We start from the raw sequence: 21046 nt of genomic DNA, 5'->3' as shown, positions 1-21046 counted from the left end.
AATTCACAGTCTAAACTCCTCTTTGAATAATCATATTAATATTCAGGATGTGACGGTGCAAACCCCATAAAAGTAACTCTTTTTCCTTTGCATATTTCCTAGTGGTATTTAAATAACTACTAAATATTAATTTTTTAATGTAGAAAGCTAAAACTCCCATAAAATATTTACTATCTACTATAAAATCTGAGAAAAACTTTTGGACGAATATAAATTGGACCATGTAGTGATTTCCACTGGTAAGCCTAAGAAATGTCTTACATTAAGTCTGGTCCTTTATTTTCAAGTTGGATTTGTTTATTTTTCAAAAATAACAATAATTCTATTACTCAAGTTGCTACAAAATTCTACTGAACTGTAGCTTTAAGAAAGATAAAATGCTACTCCAATTATCCAGGTCACACATTTACTGCTTCACTGGCCTTGCGGCTCTAATTCTCAGAACTTCAAGTTAGGTCTGAGAATTAGGAACATTATTTTCTTTCAAAAATAAACAAACATAGTTGTCACTATTTTGAACACTTGGTAGTATTCAGCTACCTAAAATGATCTGAGCTGAGCTTTTAAAAATGATTGCAATTAAGTGTTGCAAGCTGGGTAAAACAAATTTCCAATAGAAAATTGAGGGTTGGTAAGAGAAAAGAGAGATGAAAAGGATGGCAGTAGGAGGGGTTGTTTTCGTTGTGTGGCTTTGGGAGAGAAAAAGGAAGCTGAGCTAAATGAAAATCCACAAAAAATCAGACCAGGCTACTGACTGACAGTGCTATGTGTAATAATAGAAGGGGAGGGGGCTGAGCTTTGAGCAAATGGCTGGAGTGGCCTCTTAAAGGAGCAGCGGTGACACACTGCAGGAGGGGGAAGGGTGTCAAATTCAAGCTGGTGCACTGTGTGTGAGAATTCTCCCACTGAGCAGAGACACACAGCTGCCATGCATTTGCAAGTCAGGCATCAAAGATTTTTTGCATCATTCAGGCCAGAACGGAAGGACCACAGGTCTCTACAAGTGGAAGCTAAGAGAATAAACATAGCAGACATGTCCCATACATGTCTGCAGTTTACAAGTCATGCAGGTATATAAGACACAAGCAGATTTCACAAGAATATTGAAGGAAACATGAGTAGTTTTCATCCTGAATGTATAAAAAGGAACAATGTTACCAAAAGTATGAGGAGCACACTGACATCCTTCAGAAGAGTTCAGGGCTTCAAGATTAGTAAATGATTGCTGCATGTACAGAGCCTAAAACTTTAACTGGATTCCAGTGTACATTATTCAGTATTTACATGAACCAATAGTTTCCCCTACAAAACAACTTCTTTCTCTCATTAAGCTGAAGATTAATTTTCCATGACTGACTTTCCGTTCATTATAAGGAAACACTGGATGTAGAATAAGTTTTTAGTATTTTTCTTGGAGGAATTTTGTCTTATTGTGGGCTAATGCAATATTTCAAATCAGTGGCTTTGGCATATTTATTTCTATATTAGGAAGTTTACATTGTTTGGAGAAAAGGCTTCTTAAAATTGAGTTTTTGAAAAATAAAGCTATGCGATACAGAAGTATAGTTGTCATTGCTGTTGTTTGCCTGTTCGTTTTTATACAAGTGAGCGATAATTTTTTATTCTACTTACTCCACATTTGCCAGCTTAATGATAGCTTTAGACAAAAGCATTGGCCAAAGTTCAAATTCATAGGTTGTAGCTGGAAGCAATAGATTGTTTTCTTCATCAAAAGGCAGAAAGTCATCAATAGTTATCTTTCTCCAGCAACCCTAAAGATGAGAAGAAAGGAATATATTATCAGTGATTAACACTATTTTTTCTCATACATTATTGTACACTGCTGACATTATTATTTACTGTTTTATAATTTTATTTTAGCATTTTACATCTAATGACTGACATACTGGTATTCAATACTACTCTGAGCGTTTTACCTTATTATTTTGTTTAATGTAATTATAGCATGCCTATATCTATATCAATAGTATGATTATTTATGAGGTCTTTTAGCACATTCTAGGGTGCCCCATCCTACATAATGCAGTAAATTGAAGCGTTTCAAATAGCAAAACCAAAATACCACACAATCATGGAAAGTTTGGACATGATTAAATAACTTAATACAGTCATAATGCAAATTCTGCAAATGTAACTTTAGTAATTATTTTTTATCCTTATATCCTCAATGATCTTATACTTCCAATTACCATATTACTCCTACTCCTGTTTAAAGATCTATTTTTTAACATAAAGCTAATTAATAATTTATTTAATAAAATCATTATATACTTACCTGTATACATATTATTTCATTATTAAAAGCTTGAGGTAAATGATAAAATTAATGATTGTGAACTCAAATATTTTTTTAAACTTTGGTTTTACATGTGAAATTTTAGTTTGAATTCATTTCTTCCCCCAAGAAATATTTCAGCAGTGACGCAAGCATTGTGAACCCAAAGATCTGTAACACATGGCTTATATCTATACCATTGAATTGCTTACAGACTAGTGAGGGAAGGCATATAGGCAAATATAAAATGTAATATGTTTAAAATGCTCTAGGACCAGAAAGGAAAGTGTGACTAGTTTTGCTTGGGGGATGTCCTCACAAGAAGGTGACATTTGAACTCAAGATTCAAGGAACAGTATAATTTTCCCAGGTAGATAGGAACAATAGGGTGAAAAATGCTTTCTTTTTATGACACCTGTAACTGAACTCATACTGCCTTATTTAGTGGTTATATGACTTTTTCTTTATTTCCTTATGGATGATGTAGGGCAAGACAGGTTTAAAGTCACAGGTGTTTAGCTACTCTCTCTTCTAATTTTAAGTGAAACGACCCAAAAGAATACACAGTGAAATAAGCCAGATACAAAAAGACAAATATTGTATGATTCCTCTTACATGAAGTACCAGGAAATATCTAATTTATAGAGACAGAAAGTATAACAGAGGCCACCAGAGCCTGGAGGAGAGGGGAATGAGAAAATATTGTTTAATGGATGCAGAATTTCTATTTGGGATGATGAAAATGTGGAAATAAATAGTGGTGATGATTGCACAGCATTGTAAAAATACGTACTGTCTCTAAATTGTACATTTATAATGCTTAAAATGTTATGTATAATTTACCACAGTAAAAAATAGCAATAGTAGCTCCCTTCTTACACTTTGATTTTCAGAAAAAAAATTTCAAAGGGGCTATCTGGATTCCTACAAAGGAAAAGTTTTAAGTAGCCATAAGAACTTTGTTATACCAGTTTAACAAGTATCATCTGCTTCCAGCTGATCAGTGATTACATATTTCAATACAGAATGCTTTGATTGCTAAACACTGTTGAACTGTATACTTTACATGGGTGAATTGTATGGTACGTGGATTGTATCTCAATAAAGCTGTTACATAAAAATACACAAGGATGAATGTTCAACATTACATATCTAAAACATAATTTGACTAAGGTTATAATAATTTTCACTGATATTAATACATTGGTTAGTTGTCTCCTTTAAATTTATGAGTAAATGAAATGTTATGTATATATAAACACAAATAATTTTTGAAACCTCATCATAGGGCATTGAATTATTATTGCATTTGGTATTTTTTTGTCACTGCATGTAAATGATGTATATTGGACATTTTTACTGAGTTTACTGTGTTAGTGCCACATAATTTTAAAAGACCATCACAATGTTTAATTATAGAATGCTTGTAAAGAAAGATACCTTTTTGTTAAGATAAACATAGGTTAATAAAAGATACTTTAGAATACAGTCATGTTCAAATTTTATTATTTTCCGTACTTCAATTCCAGGTCACAATAACTAAATGGCTACATATATTTATACCCTCTTCCTCCTATGACCACCCTGAAAGGAAAACAAAAAAATTGTTTTATAAATAATATAAATCACAATTTCAAATCACAATTACAAAAGATCAAGAAAAGAGCAATCAGTGGACAGAGATTTCAGCAAAAACCTGAATGGTCATAATTATATGAATGCTATGGAATTCTGACTTCGCTTCCCTACTTCTACTGCAGTAATAGGTGGTACCTTCCCACTCAGGGTAGAGCTCTGACTTCTGCACTTGCTCTGAAGTAAACAAAGCAGTTTCTCTCCCCAGAAGAGTCAGTGGGAAGAACTGACTTCCATCCTCCTCCTGCAGTAAAGAGGAGGTGCCTGGCCTGGTAGAACCTATTGGAGGAACTCTTATTTCCACACCCTACCCAGGCAGTAATGAAGCACACTTCCCCCTCCTCAGGTGGTGATAAGGAGATTGTGGGATGGAGTCCTATCCTCTGGGTAACAGAATAGCACTATACAGGTGTTACAAACTAAATTGAGATTTGAAACAAAGCCCACAAAAGTGATCCAGGGTGTGCATTCCAAAACTAAACAGGCTGACTACTTGCTAAAATAGAAATTTTAATTAGAAACCACAGTCATAAGACATAACACAAATAATGTCCAGGAAACTGTCCAAAATTTCTCATCATACCAAAACCCAGGAACATCTCAACTTCAATGAGAAAATACAATCTACAGACCACAAAATCAAGATAACAGAGAGGTTGTAATTTTTAGGTAGGAACTGTAAATATGCTATTATAAAAATGCTCCAACAAGTAATTATGGACACTCTTGAAACAAATGAAAAATAGAAAATCTCGGCAAAGAAATAGAAAATATGAAAGAGGAAAAAATAGTAATTTTGAATTTAAAATTAAACAATAAACAAACAAACCCCTTAATAGCAGAATGCAAATGACAGAAATTAGTGAACTGCAAGTTATATCAATAGAAATTATGAGCAATAAGGGAGATATAGATTGAAAAAATAATATGAGCCTCAGGGGCCTGTAAGACAATGCAAATATATATATATTCATGTCATTGGAGTCCAAAAAAAAAAGAGGGACAAAGAATGTAAGGCTGAAGTAGGTTTGAAGGAATAATGGCTGAAAACTTCCCAAATTTATCATAAAACATAATCTTACAGATTTATGGAGCTCAGAATACCCAAAACAGGATAATTCCAAAGAAATCTACACCCAGAAATCTACACATGTTAAATTCAAAATCCTAAAAAACAAGACAAAGAAAAAAGCCTAAAAGCAGCCAATGAGAAAAGACACATTACCTATAGGAGAACAGCAGATTGCTCCCCAGAAACCACAGAGGCCAGAAGAAAGTAGCACATGATGCGGAAAGAAATAAACTGTCAACCCTGAATTCTGTACTGAGTGAAAATATTCTTTAGGAATAAAAGTGAAACAAAAATATTTTTAGGTAAAGGAAAGATAAAATAATTTGTCACCAGGAGACTGGCTCAAAAAGAGAGGCATAAGGAAATTCTTCAAAGGCAAAAAAAGAAAAAAAAATGGAACATTAGGAATAAAGAAAGAGCAAAGGAAAGAGTAAGCACATTGTTAAATGATAGAGTATTAGCTTCCTCTTGAGCTTTTAAAATTATTTTTGACATTTAAAAGCAAAATTTTTCATGAGGCTCTCAATATGTGTTCAAGAAACATTTAAGACAATGATACTAAAGAGGGAGGGGTGTAAAGGGGCCTAAAAGGTAGCAGTTATATTCCAATTTAAGAGGTAAAATGTTGATATTAGTGGACTGTGATAAGCTATGCATGTATATTTTAATCCCTAGAGCCACCACTACAAAAAAATTTATACAAAGAGATATACTCAAAAACACTAGGGATACTAATTCTAAAAGATATAATACATGCACTCCAATGTTCATAGCAGCATTATTTACAATAGCCAAGACAGGGAAGCAACCTAAATGTCCATCAACAGATGAATGGATAAAGAAAATGTGGTACATATATACATGGAATATTAATCAGCCATAAAAAATGAAATAATGCCATTTGCAGCAACATGGATAGACCTAGAGATTATCATACTACATGAAGTAAGTCAGACAGAGAAAGACCAATATTATATGAGATCACTTATATGTGGAATCTCAAAAATAATACAAATGAATCTATTTACAAAACAGAAACATACAGACATAGAAAACAAATTTATGGTTATCAAAGAGGAACAGGGGGAGGGATAAATTAGGAGGATGAGATTAACAGATACACACTACTATATATAAAATAGATAAAAAACAATGATTTACTGTGTAGCACAGGGAACTATATTCAACATCTTCCATACCTATAATGGAAAAGAATCTGAAAAAAATATATATATACATATATAACTGAATCACTTTGCTATACACCTGAAACTAATACAATATTGTAAATAACTATAGTTAAAAAAAAAAAAACACCAGAGATAAACAAAATGGAATCCTACAGAATGTTCAGGAAATGAATAAGAGGACAGAAAAAGGAAATGTATAAAATGTAACAGAAGTAACAGAGTAGACAAAATTGCGGACAAGACCCAATTGTATCAAATATAAATTACACACAAAATACACAAGTAACTTGGATATACTTATCAAAATTAAGAATTTGCATATATATTGACAGAAAAATTACACATGTAGAAAGCTGAGAAAAGTCACACAAATGGGAAAAAACATATACATGAAGACGCTATTTTAGAGCATTGTTTGTATTGGTAAAACACTGGTCATAACTTAAATGTCTGTCAATATGAAATTAGCAAAATACGTATTGAGTCATCTCTTGGTATCTGTGGGGGACTGGTTCCAGAATCAGCCACATATACCAAAATCTGGGGATACTCAGGTCCCATAGTTGACCCTCCTTATCTGAGGATTGAACCAAGGGCAGATCATAACCATAGTGCTGTATTTATTGAAAAAAATACACTTATAAGTCGACCTGAGCAGTTCAAACCTATGTTATTCAAAGGTCAACTATAGTTATTGTCATCTTTAAACAATGGAGTGCAAGGTAGATCAATCAATATTAGCATAAAAATGTCCGTGGTTAGGAAAAAAAATACAGAATGATGAGTACTATATGATCTTACTGTCGGTATAGATTATATATAGTAGGTTTAAATATATTTGTAAAAAAAAGTTTAGGAGGATATACAGAAATCATTTACTATGATTGGGTAGGTAGAGTCATAGGGAACTTCCACTGGCTAATTTAAACATTTTAATAATGTTTGTTTTTTTTAATAAAAGCATATATAATGTTAATAATAATGAACTGAGAACAAAAATATTTCCATTTTGGAAAAATGTAATTGAAGGATGGAAAAATAATTTGTCATGGCAGGTCACTGGGTGGGAGAGAGTTTGTTTCAAATGCTGACTGCAGGCTCTGCCCAGAGACCGTGGGGTGGGGGGTATATGGGAAACATGATAGGTGATGTTGATGCTGGTGTGTTCTGCACCCCACAGTTTGAGAACTCTGAATTCTACGATAATATAGTGCTTAAAGGGTTAAGCACTTAATAAGTTAATTAACAAAGGTTAATCAGAAATAAAAGATAATATGTTTTTTATATGGATAGACAGAGGGCAACAGGGGAAAAGTATTGGTCTCAACGTGTGAGTTTCTCTGTTTATTCAGAGATACATGAAAGCACTCAGAGAAAGGCTGCCAAGAGCAGTACGTATCTGAGGTGGAGAGCAATAACTTAACTGCTTCTTTCAAGGATCCCAAGGAATGCTGACACTGAAAAGCACCTGAGGAGACCACATGTGGCCCAGTAGCAGTGTTATCACTGCCAGGTGAAGGAAGAGAGAAAACTTCTCTGTTTTATAATACTGTTTTTTATGCTACCCAATAAATTTTTGATTGATGTCCAAGAAACTTGAGGCTATTTACTTACAATCCAAACTGGAAAAAATGGAAAAACTTTTACAGAAGAAACAGTATGCTGGTGTAAAAATCTGAACTTTAAATGTCATGCCTAGAGGCTCTCATTGGTTGGTTTACTTTGAAGAAATGACTAAGGTGATTGCTTCAAGAGACAACAGGAAAGGAGGAGAATATATGTAATAAGGCAGAGAAGGAAAAAATCAATGTCCAATAAGAAACAAATGAGACGGTATCAATAAATGGAAGAAAACAAACAGTGAGGTGTATGCCTTAAGGTGTACAAGATGGGACAGTGGAAGGAAAATAGATGTAGGGTACAGGATGTACCTCCAGTACATTATCCTGAATCAAGCAGTAGAGGGTAACAAAGAATATTCTTATGAACACCTTTCTTAAATATTTGCAGTGAAAACCAAAGGATATACATGTAAATAGTGAATTAGAATTGGAAGAGGAAAAAAATCAAAAATTAAATTGTGTGTCTGGAAAGGGACAAGAAAAGAAAGTAGCAATATATTTTATCTTGTCGGAAATAATTTACTCTAATACTTTATTACACCTCATCTGCAAAGAGGTGTTGACTCAGCCCCACCATCTGGGAATTAGGGAGAGAGAGGCAGAAATGTCTGCTCCTAGCCCAGAGAGAACAGATTTCTACCAGCCAGAAAACCAGGTAGCCATATCTATCACATGAACACAGCCTCTGAAACAGCAAAGTTCTTGTTTTGGTCCATTTAACAATTGCATCTGTCTATCTATTTATTATCATTGCTATCAGTGCTCTTCTATAGCCTTCTAGGACTACAGTCCCAATTTTGAAGAATGGATCAAAGGAGAGGAGGAGCAGCAGGACAGTGTTGTAATTTGGCTTGTGTGTATTTACTTTACAAAAAGAACTGCAGATTGGACCAACTGTGAAAACAAGAAATATATATTTGGACAAAAGACCTGGAAAAAGAAAACATCTATAAGGTAATAGCTTCTTATATATATTTCCATATACTAATGAATACACTAAGCGGATGGGATGCTGGATGCTTCATACTCAGTGCTATAGAGAAAAATGAAGCAGAGACAGGGGAGAGAGTGTCACGGTTTCAGATAGGGTGGAGAGTAAAGGCTCAGAATGAGTGTCTGAAACACTAAACCCAGGAGATACTCGGGCATTCTAAAACAGAAAGGTTGTTATCTATGTATTCCATATGTAACCAAAGTATCATTCACATAAGAATCATACATAAAGGAAAATAGACCTCAATATTAAGTTACCCCAAATAAATCACATGTATATTCTAAGTGAATAAAACTTTGGAATGCATACTCCATCTGAATGAAAGATGAATCAAAATAAAATACTCAAGAGAGGGGAAACTGTATTAAAAAAAACAAACAAACAATGATGAGGACTAACCCTTTTATATAGAGAATAAGGGATAAATAATTATAAATATGTGTTCAAAGATAAATACTAGAAAAAATGTTTACTCAAAAAACATACCTTTTATATATAGAATAAGGGATAATTATAAATATGTGTTCAAAGATAAATACTAGAAAAAATGTTTACTCACAAAACATACCTTTTATATATAGAATAAGGGATAAATAATTATGTGTTCAAAGATAAATATTAGAAAAAATGTTTACTCAAAAAACATATATACCAAGAAAACATTGAAATAAGAGTATTAGGTGGATTTTATTCTAAAAAACCAAAACAAACTATAAATTCATAATAATTAAAGCAATATGGTATCTGAATAGGATAAGGAAGATAGTGAAAGAAAATAGAATCCAAAACCAAACACAGTCAAATTGGAAATTAGTTTATGATAAAAATGGTTTTTAAAATCAGTGGGTAAAAGGTAGAAGATTCACTATGTAATGCTGGGGCAACTGGCTGAGGTTTTGGAATAAAAAATAAACCAGTTCTTCATTTCTCACAGTAGATAAAACAAAAGATCCAGACATTAAAATAAAACTAAGGGGAAATATTTTTTGTTTTCTTGAAACAGTATCTTACTTTAAATGATAAAAATTCCTAGACTCTGTAAAGAAAAACAATGACATAATTGACTACATAAAAATTACAAGTCTCAGTTGGGTGGAAGACACATAGCTAAAAGACCAATTTAAAAAATGCTTCCTTTATATTCACATATATTATTACCTACAACATATAAAAGAACACTTACAATCCCATAACAAAACTTTAAATAACCTGTTTTATAAGTAGGCAAGATATAGGCAATTTAAGAAGTATATAAAGGATGTACACGTTTGATGGGATACCAGAAGAACTAAGCAAGTTTGGGCAAAGGAACCACAGCAAAGTCGTATTTCAGGAGAATCAGGCAGAGCGTTGCCTATGATCACTGTGCATCCCCTCTATTTTTGCATCTTGACTTAAGAACCACTATTGGGCAAGAGAGCGTCTGGGAAGCCGATCATGTGCTTTTCCCCTGGCTCTACCAAGGGGCAGGAGGAAGAACAACCCATCTCTTTGGCTTCCACAACTGGAGGCAGCAGTGGGGAGAGAGAGAAGGAAGGAAAGAACACAGGAAAAGAGGGAAGGAAACTAATAGTGCTGAGAGTCTACTATTTGTCAGGACCTTTGCTACGTTCTTTTACGTAATTACCACATTTTATTGTCACCTGTATTTGTACCATGATATATTACATGCCTGTTCTCTTGAGAGAGGAGGTCCCTTTGCCTTTGCGTGCAAGGAACCCTGAGAGGCCCATGTGGCCCTACGAGTGGCTCTAGAAATTCAGAGGGCCAGCAAAGCTTTCTGTCAAGTCTCAGTGAGCATGAATACGACCATGCACTTCAGTGATGAGTGCCAGCAAGTGGCCTGCAAAATAATTCATACGGAATCAGTTGAATCACTCAGTGCTCAGCAGTCTAGCAGCATCCCTCACAGGCCATTCCTCAGGTGAGACCAAAGAGGAACCAGAAGAAGCCACTGGACATGAGGTTCAGTCTTTCTGACTCCCAGACCTCTTCGCTCAAGGACTACACTATCACAGGTTAAATGACGGCAGCAGACTGACATTTCCAAATTAGACTAAATACATTAAAAAAAAAATCTGAATCTAGGTAGGTTTGGGTTTCCGAGGAAGCAGTACAGTTAAAGAGAAATAAATCACATATTCTTTGTAAAATGGAATAGAGTGTTAATAAACGTCGACCCCTATCCAGGAGGAAATTGGAAAAGAAGGAAGGATGTCAGGAAGCAGAGAGAGAGGAGGGTGATGGGGGAGAAACTAACAGGGTTGGTTTAATGTTCTGCTTATGCTGTTTTAAAAGTCTTAATAATTTTGAACTTCGTCCCACCTCAAGTTTAGGCAAATGTGCAGAAGTGGAGCCAAACACCCAGGCATCCGACCTCGTCACTCCTCCCGCGTTTACTTTCCTTCTGCAACCTGACACTGTCCTCTGTGTACCCACGCTCTTAATGCCATATCCTCCCTGTCACTCCTCCGAACACACTTAATACTCTAAAGTCTACTCGGCCAAACCTGCCTCCTGACTGGTAAACAGAGAAGATAAAGGAAATTTGGAAGTTATGTTCTCTCCTAACAACGTTTTGACTTTCAAGGTCTTTCTGTGACTATCAAAAACAACAAAACTCCTATTTTGGGTATCAGAGGCTAAGATTACCTTCTTTACCTTCCCACTGAGGTGATCCTATTAATTCCTAAGCATTGGCCTTTCAACAGTCCCCATCCCAGGAAGACAGATGGCTCCGGCTCATTAAGGAAAAAGTCATGTTCTTAGAAATACAGAATGGAACGATCCCCTTTCCTCATGCCCTCAAATGTTCAAAGATTCTTTCTCCGTGACCAGGACCAACTTCATGGGTATGTGACCTGTGCAGTCACATGGAGGCCCACACTCAGAAGGACCTCATGCTTTGTTTAAAGTGCTGATATCACTGTCTTGAAATCCTTAACAATTTTTGAACAAAACGCTCTGCAAATCATGTGGCTGGGTCTGCCTGTGACTCTGGGCCTTTAGAAAAGAACATTCATTCCACCATTAAGAACCCAAAGGTGTTTCATGTAACCTAGCATTGCTAAATGTGGTGCGGGTCTACTTTGCCGTATTAACTAAGAGGTTTTGAATTTTCTATTTGTGCTTCTTACTATCCCATTTGCTTCTTTTCAGGCAGAGGTAAAATACTTCCTGTGTCAGAGTGAGATTTGCTAACACTAAAACACATCTCAAGTTCAGGACAAAAAACGGATCGGATCAGGCCTGTCAGTAGCATATACCAAGAGAGGACTGGACCACGCTCAAGCTCAAGCTCTCTCTCCTGTCCATGACCCCGATGCCACATCAAAGAGGGGAGAGCCCTGTGCGTCCACCTGCCTACCCAGCCCGCCTACCTGGGACGGGTGAGGCAGCAGAGGGCCACCCCTCCATGGTCCTCGCAGCATCAGTTTAAAAAGCACAGGGGACTGGCATCACAGGGGATACAACTGTGTTGTTTTTAATCTCAAATTACATATGCAGGACATCCCCCCAGTAGGTACTCAGCGGATAGCCTTCGTGAACTGCCTCATCTTCCACTAGCTTCATTATCGGCATGTAAGAAAACTATATTTCAATATGAGAGACACACAAATTTTTAATGCATGTGAACACAAACTTACCATCCAGTAAAGTTTCACAACATACTTTCCATAGCTATTGAACAAGGGAATGTGACCCTTCACAGCCTTGCACAGAGAGTAAATGTGTTCCCAGGGCTTCCAGACCAGAAGAGGAGGTTCCCCTGCAGTCCCTTTAATATAATTGTTCAAAGCACCCCCATTGAATATCTTCCACATGGCGTAGATTTCGCTGATAATCCATCTCATCAGCTAGAGATAAAAGCCAGTAGAGTTCATTAGTTATTTTTCAGTTGTTGGCACTGTAATTTGAAAGGGGGTGGGGAGAACAGCTGAAAATCTACTTTCAGTGGTAATGTTAGATTCTACATGTAGTATATCCCACATTTTGATTTCTGACCTACAGAACAGTCCTAGATCTTGCTTTTATTTTCAAAAAATATAGTCATAATACAAACTAAAAAGTCTTAGCTAAGAGCTGTCTTCCAGAGTAAACGTCAGTGATTTGACATTGACCTCCATATTAGTTGCGTGCATGTGTGTGACAGAAAAGGAGGGAGGAGAGAGGGAGACAATGTTTCTGAGAGCAATGATGATTTTATTTTGGAATTAACATTATATAAAGGATTGAGCTACTCTTCTGTAAATGTTGAGAAGTTTGAGAAGGAAATGATCCCTTTAAGTCTATAAAACCAATTAGACAAGCAACGAGACATGGGAAAGAATTAAAATTACACACACACTTTACTCTGAGTCTCATATTCATGTGTTGATCTGCAGGTGCAGAAGTGCTCCAAGTAAAGCTCCCAACTGCAGGGTTTTCAACAGGCAGCAAGGAACAGTGGAGAGTTGAACTTCAGAGTATGTTTTACTGCCTGGTTTGTAAGGAGATTAAATACTTGAGACTAACATCATAAGATTTATGTTTTCCTTAATTTGGTTATCTAGAAAATTTCTTAAAGTTTGGTGAAGTTGAAAAAGACAAATCAGATATCCTCCTGTATACCTGGAGATTTTACTACCGAATTATTTTATACTTCCTTTGTGGAATCCAAAATATGACCCAAACGAACCTATCTGCGAAACAGAAACAGGCTCACAGGCATGGAGAACAGACTTGTGGTTGCCAAGGGGGAGGGGGATGTGGGAAGGATGGAGTAGGAGTTTGGGCTTAGCAGATGCAAACTATTATATACAGAATGGATGAACAACAAGGTCCTACTGTAGAGCACAGGGAGCTATATTCAATATCCTGGGATAAACCATAATGGAAAAGAAGATAAAAAAGAATATATATATATATATATATATACATCTGAATCACTTTGCTGTACCACAGAAATTAAGACAACATTGTAAATCAACTATATTTCAATACATAAATATTTTACACTTCCCTTGAAAAATGATATGCTAAAGTCTATGTAGGTTTAGAATTCATAAAATAAGCGTATTTTAGACTAAACCATAAAACATAAAACAATTCAGAGATAATTTTATACTAATCAGTACAACCTGGCTGAAGAAAACATATTTTGATTTTAATATTGGTCAAGATGTTAAAGATCAGAAAGACAAAATGTTTAAATGGATAATGACTATGCCCCACTCCTCTGACTGGACCTTAGGAGAAAATAATCAAAAAGCCTGTTTCTGATGTAACTACCTTAGGGGAGTGGAACAGGTCTGCTTCTGATGGATAGAACCCCGGGTGGAGAGTGGGGAGGTGTGTTCCCACGTGCTGTAAGACTGCTGCACTGAAAATCTGGTTTGTTTCAATGAGGTGTTGCATTTGAGCTGCACCCCCTGATTTCTCCACATTAGCAAGCCAAACAACACCGAACACCTTACTCTTGGACATGATGTAGGGCCAGACTGGCAACAACTTTATGTCAATTGCTAGGCACATGGATCCGGAGGAGAAATGCCTAGATGGTGTGTACTGGGCTACCCTGGTCCATGGGCGGGAGAACAGGGGCATAAGCAGTGCTAATATTAACATCTTCCCCACCTGTTCTCTCTCTACTCAATTAAAGAGCCTTCTCTTCCTCTTTGAGTGTCTGGCTTATGAAATATTCAGTTATACCAGAACTTAAAGGTGAGCAAGACAGCAATGAAACTGACTGACTGGGAATTGCTTAAGGGCGGGTCCCAAAGGCATTCTGCAGCCAGGCTTTTCTTAGGTTGATACTCCCCTACTTACCTCACTGCAGAGTAAATGCTCATTTGCTGAAAACAAGTCAAACAGGATTTCGTTTTTCACAACCACTGGAGCCTGAAATATATATATATATATATATATATAGAGAGAGAGAGAGAGAGAGAGAGAGAGAGAGAGAGAGAGAGAGAGAGAGAGAGAGAGAGAGAGAGAGATTACTATTTAGGAAAAGTAAAGGAAATGTAGCTTAATGAAATAGTTTCATGTGCTGCAAACAGGCCAAACTCGATTTCATTTCTCACAACCGGAGGAATTAGAAGAAATAAAAAAATAAGCATATTATTCCGTAAGATAACCCTGTTAGAGCTGTAGGTGACATTAATTTAATAATGTAATACCTATAAAATACAGTATTTTAAAATATAATAAAATGTTGTAAGATATATGCAGATAAATTTAGCATGCATAAACTCACAAACTGAAAGTTTAAAACTTGATTTGAAATTTAAATTAACCACTCAAGTTAAACCTGAAGTTTAGTTAACATCTGGTAGCTAGAAAAATGTCTTCATCTTGGATAAAAAATATTAGCTGAAACAGCTTATTAAAATCTTGCTCAACTTTAAATATTGCTATGTCTTTTAAAGTTAATATGGTGGTCATTAATTAATTGGTATATATCTAAGTTTGCTTTTATATTTAGACCACCTTTTATATTTAGACCAAAATATGACTTGTAACAGTTTTTAAAATTAGTTACAATTAATAACAACCTTATATATTTAACATATCAAAATAAAATGAAAGTTGCTTTGATTAGCAAACTAGATTTTTTTTTTTCTTTTGTGGTACGCGGGCCTGTCACTGTTGTGGCCTCTCCCGTTGCGGAGCACAGGCTCCGGATGCGCAGGCTCAGCGGCCATGGCTCACGTGCCCAGCCGCTCCGCGGCAAGTGGGATCCTTCCAGACCGGGGCACGAACCCGTGTCCCCTGAATGGGCAGGCGGACTCTCAACCACTGCGCCACCAGGGAAGCCCCCAAACTAGATTTTTGTAGAAACTAACGCCATCAATTACTCTCAATCATCTGTATTACTAGCATCTTGAAAACTCAATAAAATATTTTTATATGTCTGAGAAAAATTTACCTAAAACTACCTTGAAGTCCTGAATTGACTCTTATGTTCATAATTTATATAATTTATAAAATTACATATATATAACTTTATGTTTATATATATATATTATTCTGGTTTGTCTGATTGTGATGCAACACTTCTAAAATGCCTATACCTTTCAGTATGTACCAAATGCATTAAAATTGACTATAGATTAAATATGTATTAGATGTCTAAGGTTTGACGGGTTAGACAATAGTCATCTGCTGACAAATGAAAAGGAGGAACTGAAAGTTTCTAAAAGACAACAAATATTAAGACAGAGGTCTCTGCAATGGTATTTTAGCATCTTTATCCCCTACACCTATACCTGGGGCAAGACAAAGTTTTAGACATCTTACATCTGTTTAATATAATCAATATTGAAGGACCTAGGCCACCAATATCTGGTTCTCAGAAATAAACCAATCTGATTATTCACTCTGCTCTTAGGGCTTGTGAACCCCCTTGGTTGGAATGGTCCATGTTGACTCTGATATCTTAAATTTAGGTTTTTAAGTTTTTTAGTAAGTTAGCTTCTCTTTGACTTAAATCATGTCCTTTGACTTCATATTTTACTTAGTGTTCTGAGGTATGTTTCTAGTGCTCTTTAAATTGTGGGTTGCAAGTATTTAGTGAATCATGAAATCATTTAATGGGTCAGGACTATATATATATACACACATAGATATATCTATAAGATGTGTCAGGAATATATATATATATATATATATATCTTTATATATATGGACTATAATGAAATAGAGTAAATTTCATATAGAAAGGTCATTATTGTTTTGTAACATTTTTGTCTAAACTTTATATATGTCCATATATATATATATATTTTTTTTTTTTGTGGTACACGGGCCTCTCACTGTTGTGGCCTCTCCCGTTGCAGAGCACAGGCTCCGGACGCGCAGGCCAGCGGCCATGGCCCACGGGCCCAGCCGCTCCGCAGCATGCGGGATCCTCCCGGACTGGGGCACGAACCCGCGTCCCCTACATCGGCAGGTGAACTCTCAACCACTGCACCACCAGGGAAGCCCTATATATGTCCATATTTAATGAATCTCAATGTAAAATGTATTTATCACTGTGGTCTCATACACTAAAACTTGACAAGCACTATTCCTAAACTTTCCTGCTTAGCTAGACTTTCAGTTTGGGCTGTTCTGGTTCACACTTCAGCATGATGGATCAAGAGAAGGAGTCAGTGCAGAGGGAGAGGAGAGGTAAGGAGATGAATGGCAGCATTTCGATAAATACAGGTGCAAGTGTCATTAACAACAATGAATCAATTTATTTTTAGTATAAGTGTATCTTCCAGAACTAAGGTATGCTAAAAGAGTAAAAGGTATAAAACTTTCCTACTTATTCAAACTTACAACACTCACTTCATGGAATTCATATCCTTCATTTGCATGGAATATAAACTCTGCACTTATACTGAGTAGAACCTGAGTGTTATTAATAATACATAAATATTAAGTCCATTATATTAACCTCACAGAATTTGCATTCTTCATTTCAATGTTACCTAACGTTATAAGTAATTTAAAGGTATGGTTTTTGTAAATTTGATTTATTTTATTTAAAATGTCTTTCAGATAGGCATTGAATAAATACTCTGATGGACAAAGATGTACCTTTTTATTTTCTAATTTTAATAAATATTTAGGATTTAGGATTTCTGACTTTCTTAACTAATAATAATTGAAAAGCATGACAGATAAATTGTATTTTCTGCATTAGTAACAATGCTTCTAAAAGCTAAAACTCTTAGGAATAAAATCACTAGGCATAGAAACAGAGATGCAGTGAATTCCATGATTACAGAAGAATCAGCTTCTTTATAACCTTTTGACTAGCATTAAATAACTAATTTAGTCTACTGGCTTTCTATGCATTAAATGAAAATGGGAGATTCAAGAAGGGAAAAAAGGCATTAGTGATAATTAAACCCTTATAAATACCAAATGTATTCAAACTAACATAGCTATTAATTAGGAAGATAGACCAGTAGGTCTAAAGTTTAATGTACGTAAGTGCTATTTAAAATGAAGTTTTCTTGGGTGATGTCCATGTCAGTGTGATTCACATGGGGTTCAGAAATCAAAGTGGCGCTTGGAAAATGATTCAAGAATTCCTGGAATAGAGAGATTCAAGTGCAGATCTCTTGGGCTTGAAAATAAATGCTTATTAACACTAGAGTAAACAGACCTACACCATGTAAGAAGCAGAAAGGAGAAAGTCTGTCAGAAATTAAGGAATAACTTTTTGCAACATTTTAGGTTAAAATTTGACATCATGAAGAGAAGAAGGAAACTTGAGACCCTGAACAAAATTTCATTATTCTCTTGGAAACCAGTATAAACTATATCGATAAATATTTATTTCTAATTTAAAGTCCAAAAAGTAATTACTTTTTCTTACTAAATACCAAGAAAAAATTACCCTAAACAGCTTTTAAAATGCAAATTTTCATAACTAGGATATTATATCTCATAGTTAATACATATTATAATAGTAAAAATATCTCTTACCTGATTAATTAAAAAATCCTGTGGACGTTTCCAGGAATAAATTTTCAATGATGGTGGTAATTCAATCTTTCCTTCAGGGTCTTCAAAAAAATGCTATATAAAAAAATGTATTAAGTATTTTCTCCATATAGTTTTATTAAAACAAAAACAACTCTATCTAATAAAAATGAATACGTGCATTGATCTGATCAATAAATAAGCATTTTTAGAGTAATTTGTGTGTTTGTTCTCAGAGCGAGTTCATGCAGTACTTGGAGAATACTGAAGTTAGCAATACTGTATTTAATTAATGAAACCTTGATTATGAGTAGCAGTTTGATTGCAGAGGAAGCAATCCAAACAAGCATGAGTGGCTTGGGAATGTGAATTAGGTATGATGGGGAAACAATTTTGGATGGGCCAGATACGGCCATATTTTCCACTGAAAATGTTTTTTTTTAATCTGAGCAGAGAAGATTGAAAAGTATTTACTTATTTTTCAGTTAGAATCATAAAAAAGATGATATGTAAATGAAATCTGTACCTTTGATCTGACTTTCATTTATTCTTTTAATTAAACTTGTTATTTTGAGATAATCATGATTCATAAGCCATTGCATGAAATAATACAGAGAGTTCCTATGTTCTCTACCCAATTTCTTCAGCAGTACCATCTTGCAAAACTATAGAACACAACCAGGATATTGACACTGACACAGCCAAGATATACAGAACATTTCCATCAGCACAAGGATCCTTCTTATGCCCTTTTATAGCCACACCCACCTTCCAACTCCCCAGTCTGTGCTTAATCCCTACCACTTGGCAGTCGCTAGTCTTGACGTTTATAATTTTGTCATTTCAGTAATGCTTTATGAATGGAACCCACCATATAGTCTATAACCCTTTGGATTGGCTTTATTTCTCTCTCTGCCTAATTCCCTGGAGATTCAATCCATTCAAGTTGTTGCATGTATCAATGGTTTGTTGTTTATTGCTGAGTAATATTTCATGCTATGGATATTTGTTTGTTTACCACCTGCCCATCGAATTCCATCTGGGCTGTTTCCAGTTTGAGGCTATTACTAATAAAGCTGCTATGAACATTTGTGTATAGGTTACCGGTTTTTGCGTGAATGTGAATTTCCATTTTTCTGGGATAAATGCTCAAGAATGCAATTCATTCTTTAATGTTTGAGCCCCAACTATGGGTCAATTAGTGAGTTCTGGAGAAAGAATGATATCCATATGCAAGCAGTCTAGCAAGTCAGAGAGACTTCAGGTAGCTGCTATGTAAAAATTCTCATAGCTCATAAAATGGTAGGGGATGGGAGGATCTTTACAAGAAATAACATGACAATTTCTAGGATTACAAACGAAATGCTAAAGGAACATAAACTATCTGTATGGGAAAAAGAAACGTAATCAAATTTCACCTCAGTTAATAGGCACAGGGGAAAATACACTGTTTTGTGATTTTCATCATAATTATATGTTTACCCTAATGCTGGTGTGGCTTGAGAAATAGGTTACATGTTTAGGGCATTGTCTGAGCTTTAAACATAACAAGTGTCTATGTATGTCTGGAGCATGTGGTTTATTGTCAAATTTAAGATACTGGAATAATTCAAATGACGATAAAGGCACCCTAACATCTAGTCAAAATGATAGAAGAATGAGTCCTTAAAAGACAAACTGATGTTTTTTCAGGAGCTGTACTAGACTTCTGGGTTTCTCTCACATTGCTTTTATCCCTGCAAATATTAATTTAGTAATTTTAAAGTCCCCTATCTGACAATTCCAAAAGAGTCTCCTTTGGATCTGTTTCTATTATCTGATTTTTCCTCTTGATTTTTAGTCACTTGGTTCTGTTTCTCCTCATGTCTGGTAAATTTTGATTGTATGATATATGCTGGATATAAAAATTTATACACGTTCTAAATGATGATGTCTTCATCCAGAGAGGAGGATTTTATTGCCTTTTGACAGGTAGAGCACAAGATGAATTTGACCTAATCAACACTGGGTCTTAGGATTTGGCAGGACTGGTGTGATTTTGGTTTGTTCTTACTCAATGTGGAATTCTGTAGCCATGTTGAGGCACTAACTAAAAGTCTGGAGTGTTTAGCAAGGTCCCTTCACTTGGTGTACATTGAATCCCATTCTCTTCCTATCATCTTGAAATCTTTTCTCAATTATTAAGCTTCCAGGCTGCTGCTTTTTACTCATTTGCTCAGCAGCAAAAGCTTCACACTCACAGCTTAGGAGGTAGACAAATGTCTCAAAATAAAATTGTATGCAAAATTTACAGATCACTTCTCTGTAGTTACCTCTGAGATTTGGGTTCAAGTTCTGGCTGCTTTCGCAGTCCCAGACAATATCCTCCTTCCCTTCAGCTCAGAAAAACTGACATAAGCCCCAGGCCACTACTCTGTGCTTGCTTTCTAATTTCCATGCCTTGAATTAATAAATGTCTTTGAGGAAAAAAAATAGTGGGGCTCATCCCATTGTGATTCCCTTTTCTCCAGGATTTGAGCCCCTCATATTGTGAATGCTAATCTTTCCATGTCATTTTGCTTTAGGTATATTTCTTACATCCACCTTACAGTACTTTATCGTATACTTCTTAATTTGGTTCACCCATCATATCCTTTTCTTGCTGAGGAAGTGAGACATAATGCTGGACTTATAGGGGAGGGTTGGGCATCTGCGGCTGATTTCCTGATCACTAGCCCCACATCTAAAGAAGTGGCCTTTGTAAAATTCCAAGGATAACTGCCATGGTTACATGCT

At 35.5% G+C, this 21046-nt stretch overlaps 1 protein-coding gene across 1 annotated transcript in view; it reads right to left on the bottom strand.

Annotated features, from left to right (window-relative positions):
• The window catches only part of ADGB (androglobin), a 188165-nt gene that overhangs the window by 115871 nt on the left and 51248 nt on the right, over window positions 1-21046 (bottom strand). Inside the window, exons 4-7 of the mRNA XM_073789314.1 lie at window positions 18275-18367; window positions 14618-14689; window positions 12457-12666; window positions 1633-1772 (exon numbers count right to left, since the gene is read on the bottom strand). Of these exons, the coding sequence (XP_073645415.1) occupies window positions 1633-1772; window positions 12457-12666; window positions 14618-14689; window positions 18275-18367 (515 nt within the window). The remainder of the gene's footprint in view (window positions 1-1632; window positions 1773-12456; window positions 12667-14617; window positions 14690-18274; window positions 18368-21046) is intronic.

This window comes from Tursiops truncatus, chromosome 12, assembly GCF_011762595.2.
Source record: "Tursiops truncatus isolate mTurTru1 chromosome 12, mTurTru1.mat.Y, whole genome shotgun sequence".
Lineage (NCBI taxonomy): Eukaryota > Metazoa > Chordata > Mammalia > Artiodactyla > Delphinidae > Tursiops > Tursiops truncatus.
This window is presented reverse-complemented; position numbering and strand designations above follow the sequence as displayed.